Source organism: Colletotrichum tamarilloi, assembly GCF_030869305.1.
Source record: "Colletotrichum tamarilloi strain Tom-12 chromosome Unknown Scaffold_258.1, whole genome shotgun sequence".
NCBI classification, from domain to species: Eukaryota; Fungi; Ascomycota; class Sordariomycetes; order Glomerellales; family Glomerellaceae; genus Colletotrichum; species Colletotrichum tamarilloi.
In genome coordinates, this window is record NW_026849641.1 from 1 (window position 1) to 22602 (window position 22602).

At 49.4% G+C, this 22602-nt stretch overlaps 9 protein-coding genes across 9 annotated transcripts; 5 read left to right on the plus strand and 4 right to left on the minus strand.

Moving 5' to 3' along the window:
- Positions 1-1107: 1107 nt before the first annotated feature.
- Positions 1108-1290, plus strand: CTAM01_16744 (uncharacterized protein; the record flags this gene model as incomplete). The annotated part of the gene is made up of 1 exon (XM_060532736.1): positions 1108-1290. A coding segment is annotated over one exon (183 nt), but the record flags the coding sequence as incomplete, so codon positions are not given.
- Positions 1291-3092: 1802 nt separating this feature from the next.
- On the plus strand, positions 3093-4088 carry CTAM01_16745 (aldehyde dehydrogenase; the record flags this gene model as incomplete). Its single annotated transcript, XM_060532737.1, has 5 exons — positions 3093-3136; positions 3189-3249; positions 3308-3340; positions 3431-3734; positions 3793-4088. The coding sequence occupies 5 exons, from the start codon at positions 3093-3095 to the stop codon at positions 4086-4088; spliced, it is 738 nt and encodes a 245-aa protein (XP_060372679.1).
- Positions 4089-4989: 901 nt separating this feature from the next.
- CTAM01_16746 (short-chain dehydrogenase) lies at positions 4990-5903 on the plus strand (the record flags this gene model as incomplete). The annotated part of the gene is made up of 2 exons (XM_060532738.1): positions 4990-5482; positions 5536-5903. The coding sequence occupies 2 exons, from the start codon at positions 4990-4992 to the stop codon at positions 5901-5903; spliced, it is 861 nt and encodes a 286-aa protein (XP_060372680.1).
- A 262-nt stretch (positions 5904-6165) lies between these two features.
- Positions 6166-7024, minus strand: CTAM01_16747 (short chain dehydrogenase; the record flags this gene model as incomplete). Its single annotated transcript, XM_060532739.1, has 2 exons — positions 6166-6846; positions 6914-7024. 2 exons carry the CDS (start codon positions 7022-7024, stop codon positions 6166-6168), a joined length of 792 nt encoding a protein of 263 aa, XP_060372681.1.
- Positions 7025-7653: 629 nt separating this feature from the next.
- On the minus strand, positions 7654-7905 carry CTAM01_16748 (uncharacterized protein; the record flags this gene model as incomplete). The annotated part of the gene is made up of 1 exon (XM_060532740.1): positions 7654-7905. The coding sequence occupies one exon, from the start codon at positions 7903-7905 to the stop codon at positions 7654-7656; it is 252 nt and encodes an 83-aa protein (XP_060372682.1).
- A 2105-nt stretch (positions 7906-10010) lies between these two features.
- Positions 10011-14101, plus strand: CTAM01_16749 (uncharacterized protein; the record flags this gene model as incomplete). The annotated part of the gene is made up of 2 exons (XM_060532741.1): positions 10011-10224; positions 10278-14101. The coding sequence occupies 2 exons, from the start codon at positions 10011-10013 to the stop codon at positions 14099-14101; spliced, it is 4038 nt and encodes a 1345-aa protein (XP_060372683.1).
- Positions 14102-14356: 255 nt separating this feature from the next.
- CTAM01_16750 (major facilitator superfamily transporter) lies at positions 14357-15951 on the minus strand (the record flags this gene model as incomplete). Its single annotated transcript, XM_060532742.1, has 2 exons — positions 14357-14601; positions 14655-15951. 2 exons carry the CDS (start codon positions 15949-15951, stop codon positions 14357-14359), a joined length of 1542 nt encoding a protein of 513 aa, XP_060372684.1.
- Positions 15952-18682: 2731 nt separating this feature from the next.
- On the minus strand, positions 18683-18907 carry CTAM01_16751 (uncharacterized protein; the record flags this gene model as incomplete). The annotated part of the gene is made up of 1 exon (XM_060532743.1): positions 18683-18907. The coding sequence occupies one exon, from the start codon at positions 18905-18907 to the stop codon at positions 18683-18685; it is 225 nt and encodes a 74-aa protein (XP_060372685.1).
- Positions 18908-21909: 3002 nt separating this feature from the next.
- On the plus strand, positions 21910-22183 carry CTAM01_16752 (uncharacterized protein; the record flags this gene model as incomplete). Its single annotated transcript, XM_060532744.1, has 2 exons — positions 21910-22067; positions 22153-22183. 2 exons carry the CDS (start codon positions 21910-21912, stop codon positions 22181-22183), a joined length of 189 nt encoding a protein of 62 aa, XP_060372686.1.
- Between the last annotated feature and the right edge of the window lie 419 nt (positions 22184-22602).

Here is a 22602-nt window from a genome sequence, read left to right on the forward strand (position 1 = left end):
CGGGACCCCCCGGGTAACGATAATACCCATATAAAAGAACAGATTATGCTGGACCTGGCTGCCCACGCGGGCTGGCACCAGGAGGTCCTGTGCGCGTTGGAGTGGGTGAAGCTCGCCCTGTAGGCGGGCGGCGGAAGGTTGGGAGCTGTTGATGAAAGGGAGACAATGGTCGAGTCGGTTGACTGTTTTGATTAGTAGTTAGGTATGGAGCGCAATATACCCAGTTTTCCCCAATACGTAATACACGGTACGGCCCCGGCGGATTGCTCCGTCGGGGGGAATAAATTTATTATATATATTAAAATTATAAAAGTAATTAAAAACTGCGCGACTTATAAAAAAAATAAAAATAGCCTATATAAGCTTTATAATAAGCTATAACTATTATAACTACTAATAAAAATATAGTAATTAATTATATAAGACTTTATTATTAAATTATTAAAGTTTAAAGAACTATTTATTAAAGTATAATATAATAGTATTTTAGTTATAGTTAACCGACTTATTAAGTTTGCGCACTTTATTCTTTATAAAGAATTAAGTATTATAAAAGACTTAGTATACGTATTTATTAAAGTTATATTTTTAAACTACGGCTTATTAAAAGAAATTATTTTTAATAAAGATAAGCTATTTATTTTAAAGTTTTAGAAATTTTTAATTTTATAACTTAGTATAAATTATAAACTATTAATATTATTTTATTTATAAACTAATAAATAAATAGAAAGGATTAATTAGATCCTCGAAATATACTTTTATTATTATATAAATTATAACTAGGATAATTAAGTAGTATTCTTATTAATAGCTTAGTTTATATATAATAGTATAGTTAGTAAAAGTATAAGAGAATCCCCGTTTTATTTTAACTACGGATTTTAATTAATAATATATAAAAAAGTATAATAAGGATTATAAACTATAAGAGCTATAATAAACGTAAATAAATTTAAAGAAATTTATATATAAGCCTTATTAAACCTCGAGTTTATATAATAATATATAAAAAAGAACGTAAATAAATTAAGGATTAGAGGATTATCCTTAGAAAAGGGGGATAGTACTTATTTTTTTTATTATAATATTAAAACAAAACGACTAAATAATAAGTTAAATTATAAAAAACTTAGACCTTTCGAAATTATTAAAAAAGTCTTACTAATTAATTATAAATTAAAACTATTAAATATAATACGATATTACCCCGTTTTTTATATTTTATTACTTAAGTTTATACTAAGAAGTTTATATATAAAAAATTATATTATTATTAAACTAAACTAATTAAAATATAAAGTTAAACGAATTATTAATTATAAAATAAAGGATAATAAAAAGGAATACTTTATTAAATAAAAAAACTATAAATATAAAAAAAATATATAAGAACTTATTATAAACTTCTAAAACTTTTAATAACTTTTTAAAAAATATTAAAGTTAAGATTAAATTTAGAGCTCTTAGTTATTATAATATCGTAATTAATAATTTTAAAAGTATTATTAGCTTATATTTTATAAGTTATTAAAGAAGTATTTCCGGAATCCTTAAGAAACTCTTCTAATATAATTCGACTTTTTTTAAATATTATTCGCTTTTAAGAACGAAAACGCTCTAACTTAAATAATAACTTATTTAACTTAGCTTAAGCTTATTAATAAGCCTTAGCTTTTTTTTATAACTCTATAGCCCTCTTTTAAAACTACGACTTTTTTATTTTTTTTTATAATTAAAACGATTAAACTCTATTATTAACTAACTAATTATATTTAGTTAAGTTAAAAATTAATAAATAAAAAACGTAATATTTATAAATATAAATAGTATTAATAAATATATTATATAAAATACTTAAATAATAGTATGTTTTATAAACCTCGGAATTAAAAAGAATTAAATAACGGACCCCTTATAAATAATAATTTAAATAAAGTATTATTTCTATACTTTTATTAAAAAAGTAAATAATACGTAATAATTTATAATAAAACGTAGTTATTAAAGATTTCGATTTTTTAATTTAACTTAATATCGTATTAATATATTTTAAAAAAATACTTAACGATTTTCTAATTTAAGAATAAATAACTTATTTATAAGCCTAGAGGACTAGATTTTTAAAAAAAGGAGCTAATATTATAACTTAATATATATAATAAAGCTAGGGCCTCGTTTTATAAAACCTATAGTAAGTATTATATTATATATATAAGAGTACGGACTTAGGGTAATTTTTTTTAAAATAAAAAAACTATAAATAAGTTACGTAATTATAATTATATAATAAAATAAAGAACGGATACTTGTAAATAAGTAGGATAGATAATTATAAATAAATAAAATAAATTACCGTTTAATAAATAGTTAAATAATAATAAATAAGAATATTATAAAAGATATATTTAAGAACGAGATTTATATATAGTATAAACTTAAGCCGGGCTTAAGGATAGACTTTTTATAGTTTTTTTAATAATTAACTTAGTATTAAATTTTATAATTACTTTTAACTATTTTTATTAAAAACCCCTTTTAATAAAACTATAATTAATTATTAAAGCTTTATTTATTTTATAATTTATAAATATAGCTTTAGAAAAGCTATTTATAACTACGATACTATTTATTTAGTACTCGTAGCTTTAACTTTTGCTAATATACTTATTATAACTAGCTAGCCGTAATATTAGTTTAAATAAGAATACTTAATAATTATTATTTAAAAAAATAAAAAAAGCTTTTAATAAATAAGCTTATTAATTAACTATAACTTAGTACTAAGTTCGAATTTTAAAAATAAAAGTTTAGTATATAATATTTAAAAAAAAAAGAGTATTTTAATAAACCTAAATACTAAGTTCGCTAATATTAAAAATATTTAGAGAGCTTAGGAGGATATTAATAACTATTTTATTAGTCCTAATTAACTCATAAGGGTCGAATTACTTAGGGATAATTTTAATTATATTATTATAGTAGTAGAAGATAGTTAAATAATTAAGTATAGTTAGTAGCGATGTTTTGAGATTATGATGTTAAGGGGGGGCCAAATGTAGGGGGGGGCTAAAAGGGGGTGGGGCGACTTAATGCAGAGCGTAAGCAAGACATTGAAGAGAGTCACGCTGGAATTGTGAGTGTATTGGCATTGCTTATTACCTTATGGTAAAGACTGACGACAAAAGGGGAGGAAACGATCCTGCTATCGTGTTCCCGGATGTAGATGTTGACAAGGTCGCTGAGAAGGTGTGTATAATCCAGAGAGTTCGCAGCCTAGTACGACTGATTGAAGTACTTAATATAGGTGGCGTTTTTCGCCTTTCTCAACTCCGGCCAGGTATGTGTTCTTATCCTATCATTCCTATATCCCAATACCTTGAGATAATGCTGTAGTTACACAGAACTATTCGCTAACACTTTACATCAGATCTGCCTGAATTTGAAACGTATTTACGTGCACGAGACCATCTTTGACCGCTTCAAGGAAGCCTTAGTGAAGCACGTCAAGGGGTACAACCTTGGTGATGGCTCACAACCTGGCGTCACTCATGGACCTCTGCAAAACTCGATGCAGTATGAACGAGTCAAGACATTCTTCTCGGACATCGAGTCTCAAGGATGGAAAGTTGCCGTAGGCGGCAACGTTGAGCAGTCTGAAGGCTACTTCATCACTCCTACGATCATCGATCGCCCTCCTGAGAAGTCGCGCCTGGTCGTCGAGGAGCCCTTTGGTAGGTTCCTCCAGCCCTTGCCAACCATAAGAGTATGGCTCTGATGCATTTTGAACAGGTCCCATTGTTCCTCTCCTTTCCTGGAGCAGCGAAGATGAGGTTGTTTCCCGCGCCAATGACACGTCGATGGGCCTTGGAGCATCCGTGTGGACAAACGATTTGGAGAAAGCTGCCAAGATTGCTAGGCAAATCCAAGCAGGCAATGTTTGGGTCAACACACACTTCGATCTCACACCTTTAGCTCCATTCGGAGGGCACAAGGAGAGTGGTATCGGAACTGAGTGGGGTGCAAATGGCCTGAAAGGGTTCTGTAATGTGCAAACCTTATTCCTCAACAAGCAGGTTGTTAGTTGAGTAGTTTCAACGTTGTCATTCATGCACTCCACCCTCACTTCAAAGACTGAAGTCTGTGATGGATCTCTGGTGGTTAGTCAGTTGGTCACATATGCATTTCAATCTTATTCTAAACGATTAAAGCCAGCGGCAATTTTCAAGTATCTACCTCTCTTCACAATCATGTATACCGGTTAGACGTGAGTCCTTGACGGAGTGCGGCAAGAAGTCTGTTTGAATCATGAGCTCCCCGATATGCCTCTCCTCAATTGTAAGGATATTAGCCTGCAGGTAATATTGTTCAAAGTAAATAACTGTTACGGCATTTTTTAACCCTTCAGTCCTTTCTTTCTGGTAACGACATGCAGCGTCAGTCATATGAGCGCTGGAGATTGCAACTTGGATATTGTTCGATCAGCAGGGGACGATCTACAATTATTAGGAGATAGACACATTATTTCACTTATCAGCAAGGTCCAATCAGCGCTACGAGACCGTCAAAAATATAATTCCTTCCCTTGCTCTGCGACACGGCGGCCGCCCCCAATGCACATCCCACAAAAACCCCTGTCACTGATCACTGAGAAATACCGCAAAGCACCAGGGCCCTCACCCAGCTTACGCTTTTTACTCGACGCGTCGCACTCTGGAACTAAAACAGAAAGTCCAAAGTGGCCGCTTTTCCGCTTCCCTAGCTTGAAAATGGGCCTGGCTACACCGCATACAGTCCAAATCCCGGTCTGAGTCCCATTCGGCCACCGACACGTCGCACGACATCACAGTTGCCTGGTTTTTGGGAGGGGGTTGAAGAATGTCTGCGAGTGACTGGGTCTGGGGTGAATCAGCTATTAATATCGACAAGCTTTGCCAAGCCACGTGTGTGCAACTCCAACTCAACGACATCGCATTTGTGTACACAAAAATGACCGAATTTCTCATTGAAGACAAAGACTTGGTCGGGCTCAAGGGCAAGGTGGCCATCGTGACAGGAGGTTCATCAGGCATTGGCCTCGCTGCAGTCAACACGCTTCTTTCACAGGGTGCTTCCGTCATTAACGCAGATATTCAGCCGCCAGCGGAGCAACCCGAAAACTTTTACACGTTTGTGAAGACCGATGTCACCGTCTGGGCTGAACAGATCGCACTCTTCAAGAAGGCAAAAGATATCTATGGACGTATCGATCATGTCTTTGCGAACGCTGGCCTCGGTCCCCGCGCCAACTATCTGTCTACGGAAGTAGATGAGAATGGCGATCTGAAGGAACCCACTCACCAGCTTCTGGATGTCAGTCTCACAGGTGTAATGCACACGGCTACGATCGCGATATACTACATGCGGCAACAGGCCGAGGGTGGCAGCATTGTCATCAACGGTTCTACCACCGGTCTCCAACGGCTTCGTGCCGTGGACTACTGTAAGTTTGAGACCTTTCCGTGGCTAGCCTTTCCAGCTAACAACATAACTCAGCCACGGCCAAGCATGCGGTCCTCGGATTCGGACGTGGTCTGATCCCGCTCATCGCATCCGCCAATTTGCCCATCAGAGTCAACACCTTGGCGCCAACGTGGGCGGATAGCAGCGTACTGCCGGACTTGAAAGGCCTTATGGCCAAGATTGGAGTCGAAATACAGACCGCAGAAGCGGTTGCCCGCGGCGCAGCGTATCTGATGGTCGATACATCCCGGAACGGGAATGTGATTCACGTGCAGCTTGGAAAGTACAAGGAGATTGACGAGGCCGTCCTGCTCCCGGCTTTTGAGTCTATCAAGGGTCCTGATTATCCTGGTGAGGACGAGGTTCTGCGCCGCCTGCAGGAACTCATGATGGCCGCGTGATTGCTTTGTTGTAAGCGTCAGTAAGGCCTGGGATTTGGGCACGGGCTGGAGTCAAATCTACGCAATTCTGGAAAATACATCACAATCACTCTGGAGTTTGACGGTAAACCAGAATTATCAGCGAACAACCCAAACATCAAAGAAGGCTACGGCCCCTCGAACAATCATAGTCAAGCTTATGAGACACGGAGACTCGTTTGGTCAGATCTTGAAGTGACTCCTGAGCGGAATAGCAGCTGTATATTTCGGACTTAAAGGTAGCCTACAACATTGAGAACCCCCCAGAAGCAGATATAGTCTGCCCAGTAACCCAATTCGCCTGCTCCTCCGCAAGCATAGCAACAACATACGCGACATCCTCCGGCTTGCCCATCCGATTCTCAAAAGGCGTCATGGCCACAATCATCTTGACGTGCTCCCCGTGAGCCTCCGAGGCTCCTGAGTCGCGCGCCATGTCCGTCTCCGTGACACCGGGTTCAACCGCGTTGACGGTATGTCCCGCCGGGCCCAACTCCGCGGCTAGGGCACGCGTGAGACCCTCCAGTCCGGCCTTGGAGGCCAAGTAGAGACTCGCGGAGGCGTAGCCGCCCCGCGCTGCGACGGAAGTGATATTGATGATGCGGCCTGGACGGCGGAGGTGCGGTATGACGGCTTGAGACATGAAAAAGGGCCCTTTGAGGTTGACGTCGATGCTCTCCTGGAAGTTTGCTGGTGTAACTTCTGACACGGGTAGTTTGGACGTTATACCGGCGTTGTTCACGAGGATGTCGATGTGTTCTCCAAACGCTTTGACAGTGGTCTCGACGACCCGCGCGGGAGAGTCGGGCGAGGACACGTCGGCTCGCACTGCGACGGCATCCGCCCCATTGCCCAAGGCTTTGACGCTATTTACTACATCTTGCGCAACACTAACGCTGTTCTCTGAAACAAAAGTGATAACGACCTAGGGGTTCCTGTCAGAAGTCCAGGCTCATCAATGATCGGAAAAATTGACTAAGGTCTGAACTGACGTTTGCGCCTCTCTTGGCTAGTTCGACAGCAATGGCGGCACCAATTCCTCTGGAGCCGCCAGTCACGATAGCGACTTTGCCGTGTAGAGACTGAGCTTGCGTAGAGGCCATTTTTTTTTGCAGATCTTCACTGGATTGATGGAGTATCAGACCACGACGCTAGGACTGCAACAAACGTGGTGGGAACTGGGAAACGTTCTGAAGATAAAGCGGGGTCCAACCGATCCAAGACTTTTTTTAAACTTTGAATTCTTTCCAATAGCAGTTAGGCATCTAACAAGATCCGGAGGAAAACAACGGGTCTTGTAACACGGCTTTCGGGTGGGATGTCAAGAGTGAAGCTCCTCGATTCGCACGACTCGAACTCGCCTATCAACAAACACTAGCTCTGTGCTCGCGGTCCCCGAGACTCCTAGATAGGTAGAATGTCTGCTCGCTCAGAGGTAAGGCAACCTATTACAAGGGACATTGCACTTCAGTTAGGTACGATGGGAGTCAGAAGTGCGAGAAGTATGCTTTTATTTGTTCGAGTGCGCCATCTTCATGATAAGATGCGAAGTCCAATTCAGGCTGGCCGTTCTCACTTGCGATCTTGATGCAGCGGGTGCCCCATTTCGCGGCCGACCCCTTTCCTCGCCAATGCTTATGCTAAACAACAACGCCATCAACCATGCCGAAAACAATCTATTCCTCCCTCATCGCTTGAGAATGATCAAAGAAACGAACTTGGTCCAGAGAATTTAGACGCAAGCGACAGTCTGCGTGCAGCTGTTGCCGCGCTGAAGGCCCTTGCAGGCTTCCTCGTTGGCCTTGGTAGCCTTGGCGTCAAAGGTGTCCGTCTTGCCCTTCTGGCAGACGTTGGTGTTGCCCGTGCAGAAGAGGTTGGTGCCCTGCTGGCAAACGGACAGGTAGTTTGCGGTCTCGTAGGTGGCCTGAGCGGAGGCGCCAGCGACCATGATGCTGGCGAGGACGGCGAAGGTAGGGAACTGCATTTTGGCTGTTGTTTATGGTGGTGATTGAATGAGATCGAAAGGGCGGCAAGTTGATACTTGGTAGTGAGTTATAGCGAGAGAGACAGTTGTGTGAGTGAGTGATGTTGAGATGAGGGAGAAATGTCACGCCATTGAAGGGTTCACCCAATTACTTATATAGAATTTTCTCTCGTCGATTCACGGAGAGCAACTGCCGTTCAAGCCTTTGATAGAGCATCATAATTTCGCTGACTCGAGCCGATGTCTCGAGGCCATCCTAAGCGAAGCGACGCAACTCGAGAGCTTCCGAGTGGGATGGGTAGTCGGTGTCGCCGTGGAACCGTGGGCTTGGTGCGTAGTGCCGCCCAACCGAGAACCTTAAAAAGACCCGTGTGCTGAGACGAACACTTTCGGGCTTCTGTGGCGTGGCTTTGCTCTCATGCGTTCCATTTATATTAACAGTGACGTTTCAACTTGAACGCGTGGTGTCTCGCAGCCCTGATTAGTAGCTAAGTCTGTATAGCATTCCCCTGGGAAACAGTTGCCGGACAAAGCAATCGGACGGACAATGGCAACTTAATTATATTGCAAAGCGGAGCGCTGTTGGACGTTGGCTCACTCGGCGCGCTTTGCCTGGGTAGCTCGTTGGTGGAAAGTGAAAGTAGCCAAGGCTTTCCCCAGATTCAATTGCGGATACTGGGCTCCGGAAATGTCATGCCGCTTTCAGGTGTTTGGGTCTATGGACCACGAGGCGCGCGCGTTGAGCAAGATTAGCAAGTCTTGCTAAGTCTTTGATAAGTCTCAAGGTTCGCGTATGACCTTGGTGATGTCTAGCGATCCTAAACCAGTGAGCTCAGAGTGTAGGCCTCCGGGCTCTCTTCACGTCAGCCCACAACGCGCCGAGTCAGTCGCAAAAAGTCGGGAGATTCAACGTGCATATTCTGAGTCGACTGCTAACAACACTTTGTTGCCAGTTGATTCGCCGGAAACGAGAATCGAGTGTTACCATGAGGTGAGGTAGATGGCAGAAGATAGATCCCATCGTAGCCAGTGATTCTGTTGACCCAAGCGATGTTGCAAACGCACATTGCCGAGTTTAGTGGAAATGTTCGAAGTTGTTGAGTTCCAGTCCAGTGCACACAGTATTGCTGCCACAAAAACCCATCTCAGGGACACAATGGCGTCTGAGCTGCTCTCAGTTGACAAACTCATCGAAGGGAGAGCCCAACAGTGATAAAGGCGGGCGCAGAGTTGTGTGCCACGAGAGTGCCTAACAAGGTTGTCTGCCCGAGACTGCCATGTTTTTTGAGTGATCGGCGTGTCTTTTGGCCTTCGACTCAGTCTCCCACGTTATTCCGTCCGAACTGAACGATACTTGCCACGCGATCTCCAAAACTTAGCTCAAGCATTCTGCTCTTCGCAAACATAACAGGAAAGCTCCGGTTGACAGACGGCGGCGCACCCTGGTTCCGGCCTCGGAAGCCGGACACCGCGGTGCTCACGTAACTTATGAGAGGGGTCATGATCGACCCGTCCCCCGGGGCAAACATCCGGGGATGACTTAAGGCGCGCATTCTGTGGAATCAATGGCGCAATCGTATGTAAACTCGTTCCCGCCAGATGAACCTCTTGAAATGTAGACACAATACCGAACCCATTTAGCCGATTTCACTTGACGGGCGATAAGCATGAGCTGGCGAAGTAGAGTCTTTGTCGGAGACGACCCGACGCTGGGTCTGCAGAAGGCGGATGGCGTCCGGTCGCACGTAATCGTGCCGCCCGACACGCCCGACTAGCAGACGCTTGTTTATTTTGTGAGTAGTCTGAGGAGGGGCGGAATCGGCGGACCCTCCCACCAGACACTCGGTATCAATTGCCGCAAGGAACGGCAAGACTAATGAGACTTCTCATGACATTCTCTTATGTATGGTGATGAGTTCTACTCCTGTCCGCTCATAAACCACGTTCTTGAAGGCTGGAATTAAGCGAGTTCTTGTGCACTTCAGCTCACTCTCAATTATGAGCACTCACTGAAAACATTATCCTGAATCCCTAAGTCCTGACTCACGGCCAAAACTCATCTGAGAATCAACACCACGAGGAACTGCCAATCTCTCCTGAGCATCATGGCCGCCGACATCAGAGTCTCAATCGACCGCGGCGGCACATTCTGCGACGTCATCGCCGAAATTGACGGCCGTGAACCCCTCATCTTCAAGCTCCTCTCCGAAGACCCGGCAAACTACCCTGACGCCCCAACAGAAGCCATCAGGCGCGTCCTCGAATTCGTGGAGGGGAAGCCCATCCCCATCGGCCAAAAACTTGATGGGTCGCGCATCGGTGCATACTCATTTAATCAACTCTCTTCAATCTTGTTTCTAACACTTTCCTAGCATCATGCCGCATCGGCACCACAGTCGCGACAAATGCCCTCTTAGAACACAAGGGCGAGCGCTTCGCCTTCCTCACCACCAAAGGCTTCAAAGATGTCTGCGTCATCGGCGATCAATCCCGTCCGAAACTCTTTGATCTCAACATTCGCAAGCCCAGGGCTTTACACTCGACCGTCGTTGAGATCGATGAGCGCGTCGTGCCGGCAGAGTACGATCTCAATCCAACGCCACTAGACAAGGAAGCCGCTCTGAAGTCCGCCTCAGTATCATCACCAACCTCATCCTCATCAACTACTCTCCGAGAAGGAGACCTCGTCAGTACACCAAACGGCGATCTAATCCGCATCCTCCGCCGTCCAGACCCAGATCTCATCCGCTCCCAACTCCGCGCCCTCAAAGATGCAGGCTACACCTCCGTCGCAATCTCCTTCATGCACGCCTACCTCTATCCCGCCCACGAAGACCTCGTCGCCTCCCTCGCCCGCTCTCCCGAGTTCGCCTTCTCTTACGTGACAACCTCGTCATCAACCTCTCCCACCATCAAATTTCTCAACCGCAGCACCTCAACATGCTCAGAAGCCTACCTCTACCCCGTCATCCAGCGCTATGTCGCCTCCTTCCACACAGGCTTCCTCCCCGACGCTCCGCCACGCCGCGTAGACTTTATGTGCTCCGACGGCGGCCTAAAAGCAGCCTCCCGCTTCCACGGCAATGAGGCACTCCTGAGCGGTCCCGCAGGCGGCGTCGTCGGCATCGCGAGGTCCTGCTGTGACCCTCAGGACGGCACGCCCGTCATCGGCCTCGATATGGGTGGTACCAGCACCGACGTCTCGCGGTACGATGGGAAGTACGACTACCTTACCGAAACCTCCATCGCTGGTCGCACAATCACCACGCCCATGCTCAACATCGCGACCGTAGCAGCTGGCGGCGGCTCGATCCTCTTTGCGCGCAACGGTCTCTTGGCTGTTGGACCCGAGAGTGCCGGCGCGCACCCAGGACCGGCATGTTACCGCAAGAACGGGCCTTTGACCGTCACTGACGCGAATCTCTTCCTTGGGCGTCTTGTTCCGTCTTCCTTCCCTTCCATCTTTGGACCGTCCGCCTTTGAGCCGCTCGATACCGCCGTGGTCGAAGAGAAGTTCAAACAAATTACGGAAGAGTTCAACGACCAGACGAACCAGACTCTCCAGCCACACGACGTAGCCCTAGGCTTCCTAGACGTCGCAAACGAAACAATGGCCCGTCCCATCCGCAACGCAACAGAAGCCCGCGGCTTCGCCCCCGAGAACCACAACCTCGTCTCCTTTGGCGGCGCAGGCGGGCAGCACGCCTGCGAGATTGCCGACAAACTCGGCATCCGCCGCATCTTGATCCACAAGTTCTCCTCTCTGCTTTCGGCATACGGCATCGCGCAGGCAGAGCTACAGAGCGAGACCCTCGAGCCGTACGGCGCGAAATTTAAACACAGCGATAGCGCCGTACAAGGAACAGTAGCATCCCACGTCGCTGACCGTCTAGCTGCGCTGAAGGAAAAGGTGACGCAAGATTTAGTATCCCAGGGTGCGGATGAGACTTCTCTGGTCTTTGACGAGAGTCTTGTGCTGCGGTACTTTGGCACCGATACCAACCTAACAATCTCCCGCCCCGAGAATGGTGACTATGCAGGGAGCTTCAAAGCCACGCACCTCCGCGAGTTTGCCTTCTCGATGGACCGGGACATCGTCATTGAGTCGATCAAGGTCCGCGGGACAGGCAGCGCGGCCGGGAGCGCGTTCGGGATGCGGGAGACGTCTGCGACTCAGGAGCTCGCGGATAGGAGGAGCGGTGCTAGCGGTGGTGTAGCTGCCGCTCCAGAGCCGCGCATGAAGCAGAGGGTTTACATCAACGGCGGGTGGCGCGAGACGGGCGTGTATCGTCTGGATGAAGTTCCCAAAGGCGTCGTAATCGAGGGACCAGCTCTGCTCATCGACCAGACGCAGACAATCTTTGTATCGCCGACGTTCAGCGCGTACATCCTCTCCTCCCATGTCCTCCTCGAGAAGCAAACTTCCACAATTGCCTCATCAACATCACCCCTCTCCACTTCCACAACACCAACACCGGCACCCCAGACCGCGACACCAGAAACCACGGACCCAATCCTCCTCTCCGTCTTCGCCCACCGCTTCATGGCCATCGCAGAACAAATGGGCACCACCCTTCAACGCACCGCAATCTCCACATCGATCAAAGAACGCCTCGACTTCTCCTGCGCAATCTTCTCACCCGAAGGCAAACTCGTCGCCAACGCGCCCCATATCCCCATCCACCTCGGCTCCATGCAATTCGCCATCCAGGAACAACACCGCCACTGGAAAGGCCGCCTCCAGCCCGGCGACGTCCTCCTCACGAACCACCCGCAATGGGGCGGCACCCATCTACCAGATCTGACCGTCGTCACGCCCGTCTTTGTTGATACCGGATCACCCTCCGCCGACAAGCCAGACAGTGACGAAACATCCAGCCAAGAAATCGCCTTCTACGTCGCCTCCCGCGGCCACCACACAGACATTGGCGGCAAAGGCATAACCTCAATGATGCCTGAGTCCCGCCAACTCTGGGAAGAAGGCCTCAACGTACCCACCCTCAAGATCGTCTCCCGCGGCCACTTCCTCGAGTCCGACGTCATCGCCGCCTTCGAGAAAGCAGGTTCTCTCCCAGGCTGCTCCACCTCCCGCCGTCTCGCCGACAACATCTCGGACCTGAAGGCCCAGACATCCGCGAACCAACGCGGCATCCTCCTCCTCCGGAGACTCTGCGCCGAGCAAGGCGAGGGGAGGCAGGGCGTCGCCGTGGTGCACAAGTACATGTCCGCCATCCAAGCCAACGCAGAAACCGCCGTCAGAACCTACTTCAAATCCCTAGCCGCCTCCCACCCGACCGGTCTCTCCGCGACAGACCACCTGGACGACGGCACACCCCTCCACGTGAACATCACAATCGCCCCCGAAACCGGCACCGCAACCTACGACTTCTCCCTCTCGGGCCCCCAAATCTGGGGAAACTACAACTGCCCCGTCTCCATCACCCACTCCGCCATAATCTACACCATCCGAAGCCTAGTCGGCCTCGACATACCCCTAAACCAAGGCTGCCTGAACCCTGTAGACATCATCCTCCCGCCGCAAGGCTCCGTCCTGAACCCCGGCCCCGGCGTCGCCATCTGCGGCAGCACACTCGCCTCGCAGCGTGTCATCGACGTCATCCTCCGCGCGTTCGGGACACACGGCGCGAGCCAGGGGTGCGCGAACAGTTTCGGCTGGGGCATGGGCGGGCGGGACCCGGAGACCGGAGTAATCGTCAAGGGGTGGAATTACGGGGAGAGTATCGGCGGCGGGGTGGGTGCGGGGGCAGGGTACGACGGTGAGCACTCGACGCACGTGCATTCTACGAATACGCGCCAGACGGACGCGGAGGTCATTGAGAAGCGGACGGCTGTGCTTGTCAAGTCCTACGGTATCCGCAGAGGCAGCGGTGGTGTTGGGAAGCATCGTGGAGGTGATGGAATCACCCGCGAGATCCAGGCGCGTATTCCGCTCAAGTTTAGTATTCTTTCGGATCGGAGGGTGTATAGACCCTGGGGTATGGCTGGCGGCGGGCCGGGACAAAAGGGGGAGAACTTTGCGTTCTTGTTTAATGAGGAGGGAGGGATGGAAAAGATTAACCTTGGCGGGAAGGCGATTATCAACCTGAAGGAAGGCGAGTATATCCAGGTCAATACGCCGGGTGGCGGGGGGTATGGCGGCGAGGAGGTGGAGGATAGACATCGGGGGTATGTATGAAACGAACGCTGCATCACGATAGACAAAAGACATAGATCAGTAAAGCTTGCAGCAGATTACCATCAACATGCAATCATGACTGGATGTGACTTGATAAAGCCTTGTCATTACATATAAACGGACCTAATCCAACATTACAACATCCAATGCGCATAGCACATCATGGTATCTTCATCCCTCGTCAACGTAAAATCCCCAGCAACTCCCGTGGATATCATGCAGGCATCGCCCCCCGTTTCGCTTCAGCACAACAGTTTACGCGACCTCCTTCTCCAACTTGGTGTCGACCGTACCCGGGGCAGCAACGTCCGCAATAGTCTCGTCAGAGAACTTGAGATCCTCCTCGACGGTGACAGTGTCCTTGATCTTCAAGAAGATGATGGGCGCACCAATAACGAGGGCACCAGCAAGGCAACCCCAGGTAGCGCCGAAGATGGTGTTGTACTCGGTTTGGACACCATCGAGACGCCAGAAGACGGCAGCGCCGGCGGATTGAATACCTGTACCATGTCAGTATGAACGCGTTAAAACAGTCGAGGAATGCGTGACTTACCCTTGTAGAAGCCAGCCAAGTTGGCAGCCTTGCGAGAAGAGTTGGAGAGGGCACCCATGTACCAGTAGATGCTCGTCTGCCAGCAGGCATCGAAGAATCCGTAAAACATGTACAAGAACATGGGACCAATGTAGGCCTCGCCGCCGTCGGTCCAGTCAATGGTGGGATAGTCCAAGTTGCCCTCAATCTCACCGCGAGGAGCTTGCTTCTTCTGCCATGCGTAACCACCGCCCCAGATGGCCATGGTCAAGACGAAAAGCGTAATGTAGGAGGCCTTTGCGCGCACACTACGGCGGACCTTGGGGAAGTCGAGGGCGTAGCCAAAGATGAGAGCACCGATAATCTGGGAAGACCAGTACAACAGGTTGTTGAGCGAGCGGGTGCGGGTGTTGAAGTGAGGGGCGTTCATGTCGTTGGTTTGGTAAGTGTAGAAGACGTTGGAGGTGAAGAACATGGGGAACAGAAGGATGATCCACGGGTCTTGGGCCAGAGTCTCCCACAAACCCTTGAACTCAGACTGCCAAGAAGGGTTCTTCATAACAATGACCTTAGAGCCGTCCTCACGAATGATCTTGGGCACATCGCACATGAAGAGAGCAAGAATGGCACCGAGCAGCATGAGAACAATGAAGGCAGCGTAGGTACCATCAGTAACAGTGCTTCGCGATGTTGTGTTGATGTTCTGGCCGAGGGGGATAAGAGCACCGATGACAGCGCCGAGGTTGAAGATCATCCAGAACCAGGAGATGTAGCGTCCCTTTTCCTTCTCAGAGGGGTAAGACATCATGATGGCACCCTGGCCAGTCCATAGAAGACCAGCGCAGACGCCAAGGAAGGCACCGGCGAAAATGACGAAACCTTCGTTCTGGTTGTGAGAGTAGGACAGAAACGAGGCAGCGTAGATGCAGTAGCCCAAGCCACCCAAGCTGAGAGTCAGACGGAGACCGAGACGGTTGGCAAAGGTACCGGCGAAGAAGGCGGCGACGGCAAAGGTGGAGTACAAGGCCGTGTTGGCATCGTTGGAGGCCTTTGTGGAAACCTGACCACCGCCACCAAGACCACCGAGAGCATTGAACATTCCGGGGCAGAGGAAGCAGACGAAGGAGACCATGAAGAGCTGGATGCGGGGCGAAGCGTACCAGAGCTCCTTGCCAGCAATACGGAAGCCACGATACATGAAGCCGGCAGGGCGGGGAACGGGGCCGTCAACAGCGGTTGTTGTCGGGGCGGCGGTGGCGGGCTCGACATCGGCCGCAGCCGCGGGCTCAGGAGCATGTTTCTCGTCAACAGAAGACATCTTGGCGGTGGTGTGGAGTTGAAGAGGTGGAGAGGTTCTGAGGACAGACGTTGAGGTTGACGGAGCGGCGTTGCGCCTTGGCGGGACGGGAGGGATTGGGGCCGGAGGTGTGTGGCTGCCGCTTGGTGCTTCTCTCTCTCAAAGTGTCGCAGACTGGAAACTCAATCGTGCCAGACGATGGGTGATGGTAGCCCAAAGTAGCGCAGGCGCAAGGCTCGGTTCGATGAGTTTTGGTCTGGAGAGACTGGACTGGAAGGATGAGACGGGCGAGCAAAGACTAGAAGAAGGGTCCTGGGGGAGGTGTGCAGCTTCTTTATGGGACGGTTTATCGGGCTGCAGGTTGCAGTTGCACTGGGCGATGATCGTGGGTGGAGCTTTGGTCAAGGTCGCGGTCCCGACGTGCCAGGGTGAGGCGTGGCGGGTGCGAAAAAGATGACAAGGGGGGGCGGAGACTGGGAGAAAGTCGGGTGGAGGGTGTGAGGATGATGGAGGTGGTATCCGTAGGTAGGGTAGCCGGGGTTGATTTGTTGACTTGGTGATGTTGAAGATGGAAGAAGGGTGTTGATGGAGGGGAAAGAGAAGAAAGATGGTAGTGAAGTAAGGTAAGGTACCTTACCGTATATGCCAATTTGTTTATCGCCGCTAACCAATCCGTGATACGGGAAGACAGGACGAGATTGGAAGATGGCAAGAGCAAACAGTGTCGGGTGTTTCTTTTTGCATATAATAATTAATAAATAATCGAGAAGCTTTGAGGGCTCGATGTTCAGACGCAGGGCAGGTGCAGATGGAAGGATACCTCAGGTGCGAAGGAAAGCAGCCGACAGCCGGGGGCGTAGATGGCAAACGGGAAAGCGTGTTCACGGGTGATGGGTGTGTGAGGTGTGTGAGGTGTGAGACGATGGGAAGGAGGGACTCAGGGAGAAGATGTGCAGAGCTAAGGAAGGTGGCGCCAACGCCCGAATGGGACGGGACGGGTACGGGGTACGCAGCAGGTGAGAATTTGGGGGAAGGCACCTCACACGCGCCACGGCACCTTAGATGGCAGGAGGCGGGAGATTACTGGCAAGAAGGCACTGGCAGGAAGGAGCTGCCCCAGTCGACCGCTCTAGCAACGGAGGGGAAGGCACGGTCAGCTCAGGTAAGGTAGCAATGGGAACTCAGGAAGGAGTCGCCTTTCTCGTATGCGTTCCATCTGACGTGTGGCCGAGGTGCCTATCAACGCCATGAACGAGAGACCTTGGACCAGGTTTGATAGATGGGCTGAGAGTAAGGCGTCTCCAATGTGTCAGTGTGGTGGTGTCAAAAGAAAGGTGGTAGGATGGAGTGGCAAGCTACGTGACAGTCAGAGGCAGTGGCCTACCTTGGAGGCTTAGATACGGCTCTTCAACTAGCAACACTCAACAGCCACCAGGCACTGGTAGAAGTGCGCCAAAGTTTGCTTGTCAAAGATGATAATGCCAATTCAAAGGTGACAGCAGAATTGACTGATGGTGTGGAGCATGGGGAAACCAAACCAGGATCTGGCGCCGCCGCTGGGCAACGGGGGAAACAGCCGATGGGTTGAGAGGAGCCACTGCACAGGGATGCGATTGACTGAACCGGGTAATCCACAGATACGGATGGGGAGATTTCGGTTCGGAGACCTGGCCGTGGACCTGAAGCTTGAAGGTCCAGTGTTGATAAGAAAGACTCCGGCCCGGTCAGTGCCGAATGATGGATGCGTGAGCAATCAGTTGGTCAGACCTGATATCTTCTTGACATTGATAGTTGCGGAATCTTAGAAGTCGGGTCTGGTCTGAGAGACGGGTACCCGTATGGCATTGTCGAGTCAAACAACAATCAATCAAAGAAAGACGCAGTCCAAATTTAGACAAACTTCAACGGCGCTGGACGGCAGGCGGTGGCGGCCTAAGCCAGGGCGAAGAGCGGCTGTTCACGGCAACGCGAGGTATCACGAGGTGGAGGCTCCAACGACGGTATTCGTTCCAACCTGCGAATAAGGTAGGGAGAATGGGTGATAGACGACGGCTGGAAGTTGAAATTGAGACATTCGCGTTGTCAAAGTTCCATTGTTGCTGACTGACTGGGCCAACCTCCCTCTCGCATCACACCACATCTGCAGAGGCCCCTAGCTGGTATCTGAGGCCGTGTTACACCACAGGAGCCATTCTTTCTTGCTTGAATGAGTCTTTCGTGATAGTGATTCCAACTTGTTGTTTGCCCCAATTCTCGTCATGTTTCATCTCAAGTCGCCTACCGTCACTTGCAGGAAGCAATCTGAGGTGCTTATTTGTTTTGACATGTGTGCCGCGCCGGGAGAAAGAAGCGAAATTCATCAACGAAATTCATGGTTCGTTGCGTCCCCACTCTACCCCAATCGATAAGCCCCACGACAAAGGGCCGATGTCTTGGGGTATCTGATTGGTCAACAGTTCGGGAGGTCACGAGGTGGCGCTTCCTTCCATCTCGGAGACTCTGATCGTAATTGGCTTATGGACTCCTGTGCCTCGGCCGTTTGGGGAAGGAGAAGGAGAGATGACATGCATCCATCACCTGCCGGCCGCCCGCACTGTGCCTTTTCAGTGCCGAAGACGCATCAAGTGCTGACAGCAGCACGCATCACAGCGAGTGCGAATGGATTCATCCTGCGGTCCACGGCATGCGGCTGATGTTGATTCATCTCAGGGTAGTGATAAGGTAGAATACGAGGTTGACATTCCTATATGCTCTACTTCCCCGAGTCTGCCATAGGGATCTGTAAATGGCCGAGTGCTAATATCAAAACACTACCTATGCTTTTTGATCTCGTGCCTTCCCTCCACATAACAAACACAGTGGTAAAAACAGAAGCAATAGCCACCACACCACCACACCTTCCCCCGTGCGGAGAGATTTTTAAAGTGGCGCCCAGAGCCAAGATAGACAAGCGTCGACCAACCAGCGCGCTAGGCATCGTCCCTGCCCCCTGCCATCTGAGGTCCGTGCAGGATGGAGAGGTGCATGTAACGTTTCCCTGAGATTGAAACTCAAAAAAAAAAAAATTGGAAAGAAGCGAACAGAGAAAAGAGGGGACCACACAACACGTAGCTGCCAGACGGGAAGAAGAAGCTTGTGGCTTCGGCTACAATGGTCGTCTGCAGATTGGAGATTCGATACAGATGCCTACTGCCTATAGATGTCTAACTCGCGCCTTGGCCAAAGCTATTCCCCAGACTTCCGTCCTTCAAGACTGTCGGGAATAACCCGTGCTCCCACGTCTAAGACGTGTTACGGAGCAGGAGCTGACCTGACCGTGCCCACGGCCTGGGAACCGGCCAGTTGCATCGGCGACACGACGGGACTGATAGGCTCTTGCTCCAGTCGCCTGCTCCAGTCTTCCTCCTCGTGGGTTCGTTACACAGATAAGGATTCTTGCATCGCACACGTTTCCCGCCCTACCTTACTTGCTACTTTGATTCTACTTCAGACTATCTGCGTTGTCACACAGCAGCATTTGGGCAGAGTGTCAGCTTTCAGTCTTCCGTACGTTAGAATGGCAATCAAGGCTCATCTCTATGTCGACGTCCAGGTCGGAAGGTGTGTCAGCAATCGACTCGATCTGAATACTCCGAGCCAGATCCTCTCACTATGGCCATCCTCAATCAAGCCACCCGCTGTTGCTCGGTTGCAGAATCTCAAGCTAGAACTTGGTCCACGCCTTGGGAACCGACCTGCCAGTCTTCCATCCCACGAGACCTGTATCTGATATCTGGACGTAACCACAGATATCTATCCATCTCTCCCCAGACGTATCTGACCGTTACTTCCCTTTACCCCACACAACCCAAAGGTTACATCCCCACCCATCCCAACGTCCAAGTCTCCACGGTCCATTCCATCCTCAAACAATGGCTCTGGCCGACCATGGCGCAAGTTACAACGGCCGCCCGGTGATGTCTCGCCCATCAATGTGACATTTGCAGTAGACTTCTTCAGTCCATCCGGTATCCGAACCCACTGTATCCAACCCGCTGAAGGTCCAAAGAGACGTGCCCAGTCTTTCAAGTTCCCGGCGCGAGGTGTTTCCTGTTCCATGGAGCTGGGTACTGCGTGACAGGCGACTACATCTTGACCGAACTTTATCACGCCACCCATGTACTTCAAACTCGTTGACGATTCGTCAGGGGCACATCACGGCATCGGTGATGTGGAGTCTCATCCGGCCCTCCGGTCCCGGAAGTCAATCCCTCCGCCCAGCCCAGATGTTCTTGAACTTTCCGGTCGTTCTTTCGGCCGGAAAAGCGGAGTCCAACTGCCAGACTCCGAACAGGCAGATCATCGAAGCAGTGATTGACTGACACCTCACGTCTCCGGCACCGGTGCTTTGACGTCCTCAAACCTGGCATCCCTTCCTCGTCCCGCTGGGGCCCGGCTTTCATATCCGTCGAAACATGTAGCAATTTGGTGCTCCATTAGATGATCGTCGATACTTGCCTTGCTCCATGTTCCCAAGAGATCATGGTCGCTGCCAAACAAGGCTAACGTTGGTCCGATGGTTTCCTTCACGTAGCCTTTTATTCCACATTCTCTTTAACAGGTGGGAGGGGGGGAGTCGTGGGACCCGAAAAGTAGCAAATTCTTGATAAGATAGAGCCTTTGCCTTACGGCGCCGAGCCAGTGCACCATTAGATGGATACTCCATTCTGAAGCAGGAAATCTGCAAAGTCTAGACTTGCTGCGATTAACCTGGCCTCCAGTCCCTCTCCAGGCACCGCTTTAAGCTGCCGGCCGTCTGTGTTCGGGCGGTGACCTTCCCGGGATCGGAGGGCCGGAGCCTAACCGAATCTCCGGCCCCCGAAACCTCCGTCAGAGGCCATCCCTCTCCACTATCTTGCTTCGGGCTGGCGACACAGTCTTGCGCAGCCACCGGCAGATGTAGACTTTCCACTTACTTTGATTTCGCCTCATGCTGCTGTCTTTACAACGCCCGAGACAGTATGACCAGGGATGAAATGTTCCTTCAGTGTTGGTATCCCTATTACAGGGTAATTGGTTCGAACCGTGGGTTGACGGAGAGATCAATTGAACTATATGAATTTCTGCGTAGATGTAAAAAGGAGGTTCCAACCGTAGGTTGGGCAGGCTACGATAATCGTAAATAGGGCCCCTAATTGGCCCCTGCGCAGTCGGCCGTACGCCGCGGTCGAATTGGACTTCCAATCCGACATTCAGTCTTCTTATTCTCTTTGTAGGATGGTAGACTCGCAGTATCGCATGACTTGTCGGCCGGTCCTGGGCCTCAATCCTCGCGGGGGGCTTTGAAGCGTCAATAGACATTGTAAGTCGGAGAGCGATGAATGAGATTAAGGACTATGTTACCGACGGATCTGCAGTGCCATTATCCAAATTGGCCCAACCACTTGAAGAATCCCGTCGGCCTCCCACATAATAACATTTTCTTCGCCGTCAATTCTTAGTCCTAGAAACCTTAAAAATGGCCGCCGGACATGTACAGACATCCCGTGCACCGAATTACATACGCATAACGACATAATCAGCAGGGGTATACCTTCTCTCCCCAGGGCGAGTCAAGACCAATCCTCTACAGATAGAGTAGTTCTGAGGCTGAGTTCTCCCCAGGACATAACTGCCAAGCCTAGAGACGAACCACATTGATTGTGTCCATCAAACGAATACCGTCTTTAAGAAATTAGACTTACTCGCGGGAGCTAATTTCTACCCGGGTAGGTTGTGTAAAGTCCGTGATGTATGCGAAGTATTGGCGCGTACATCAGCGTGTATAAATCCATAAGGGTCTGAAGAAAATATAAAAGAGCAAGTCTATCTCCCCGGCCTGAGTCCCAGCCAGTCTATCGACGCAATCTTCACACTCATTCCGCCCACTTACAGCCATCCTTAACATCCTTTCGCTTCCGAAGCCCTTCTCTTCCACTCAACTCGTAGCCACACGCCAAGATGCATTTCTCCGTCATCACCCTCCTCTCCCTCTCCGCCCTCGCTCTTGCGGCGCCGCAGGCCAACGTTGCGCCTACGTGCGGCAGAGATAGCGACTGCACCAGCTTCTGCAGCGGAGGACCATGCACGAAGCCGTTCTGCGGACTGTCTGCTTTTGGGTACGTCAAGAAAGAGAGAGAGAAATGTTCTCTGGATTCTTTTTGGAGATGAGAGAACAGAGGATGCTAATACTGGGTAATTTAGTGACGACCGCTGCTTCTGTGGAGGATGCTAAATGGCACGACTACGTTGAGACGGAGCTTTTTCTCGGCGAGATGATACCCGTACATATTATAGAGGTGACGCAAGGATTTTTCATACATGTGTGTATACGCTGCCATGCTTGATGCACTGTATGTGAGCCGCTGCTTGGAGGCATTGGTATCTTGGAAGGGGCGCATTGTGATGTGACGACTCAATGAATGCGTCACGGACGACGTGTGCCTGTAAGTCAACATACCCACTTCCTGGCACCCCCCTGTTTCTGGCACCCACAAAAACGCGAAAATCCACCACAACCCAATGCCCACCCCCAACCTCCTTTTATCACAACATTTTCAATTCGCGTCCAAATGGGCTCATCTTTTGCACATGTCTTCTTCTATATATAATGCCTCAATATACCGAAGATCAGCTTCGTCAGGCTCTCGAGGA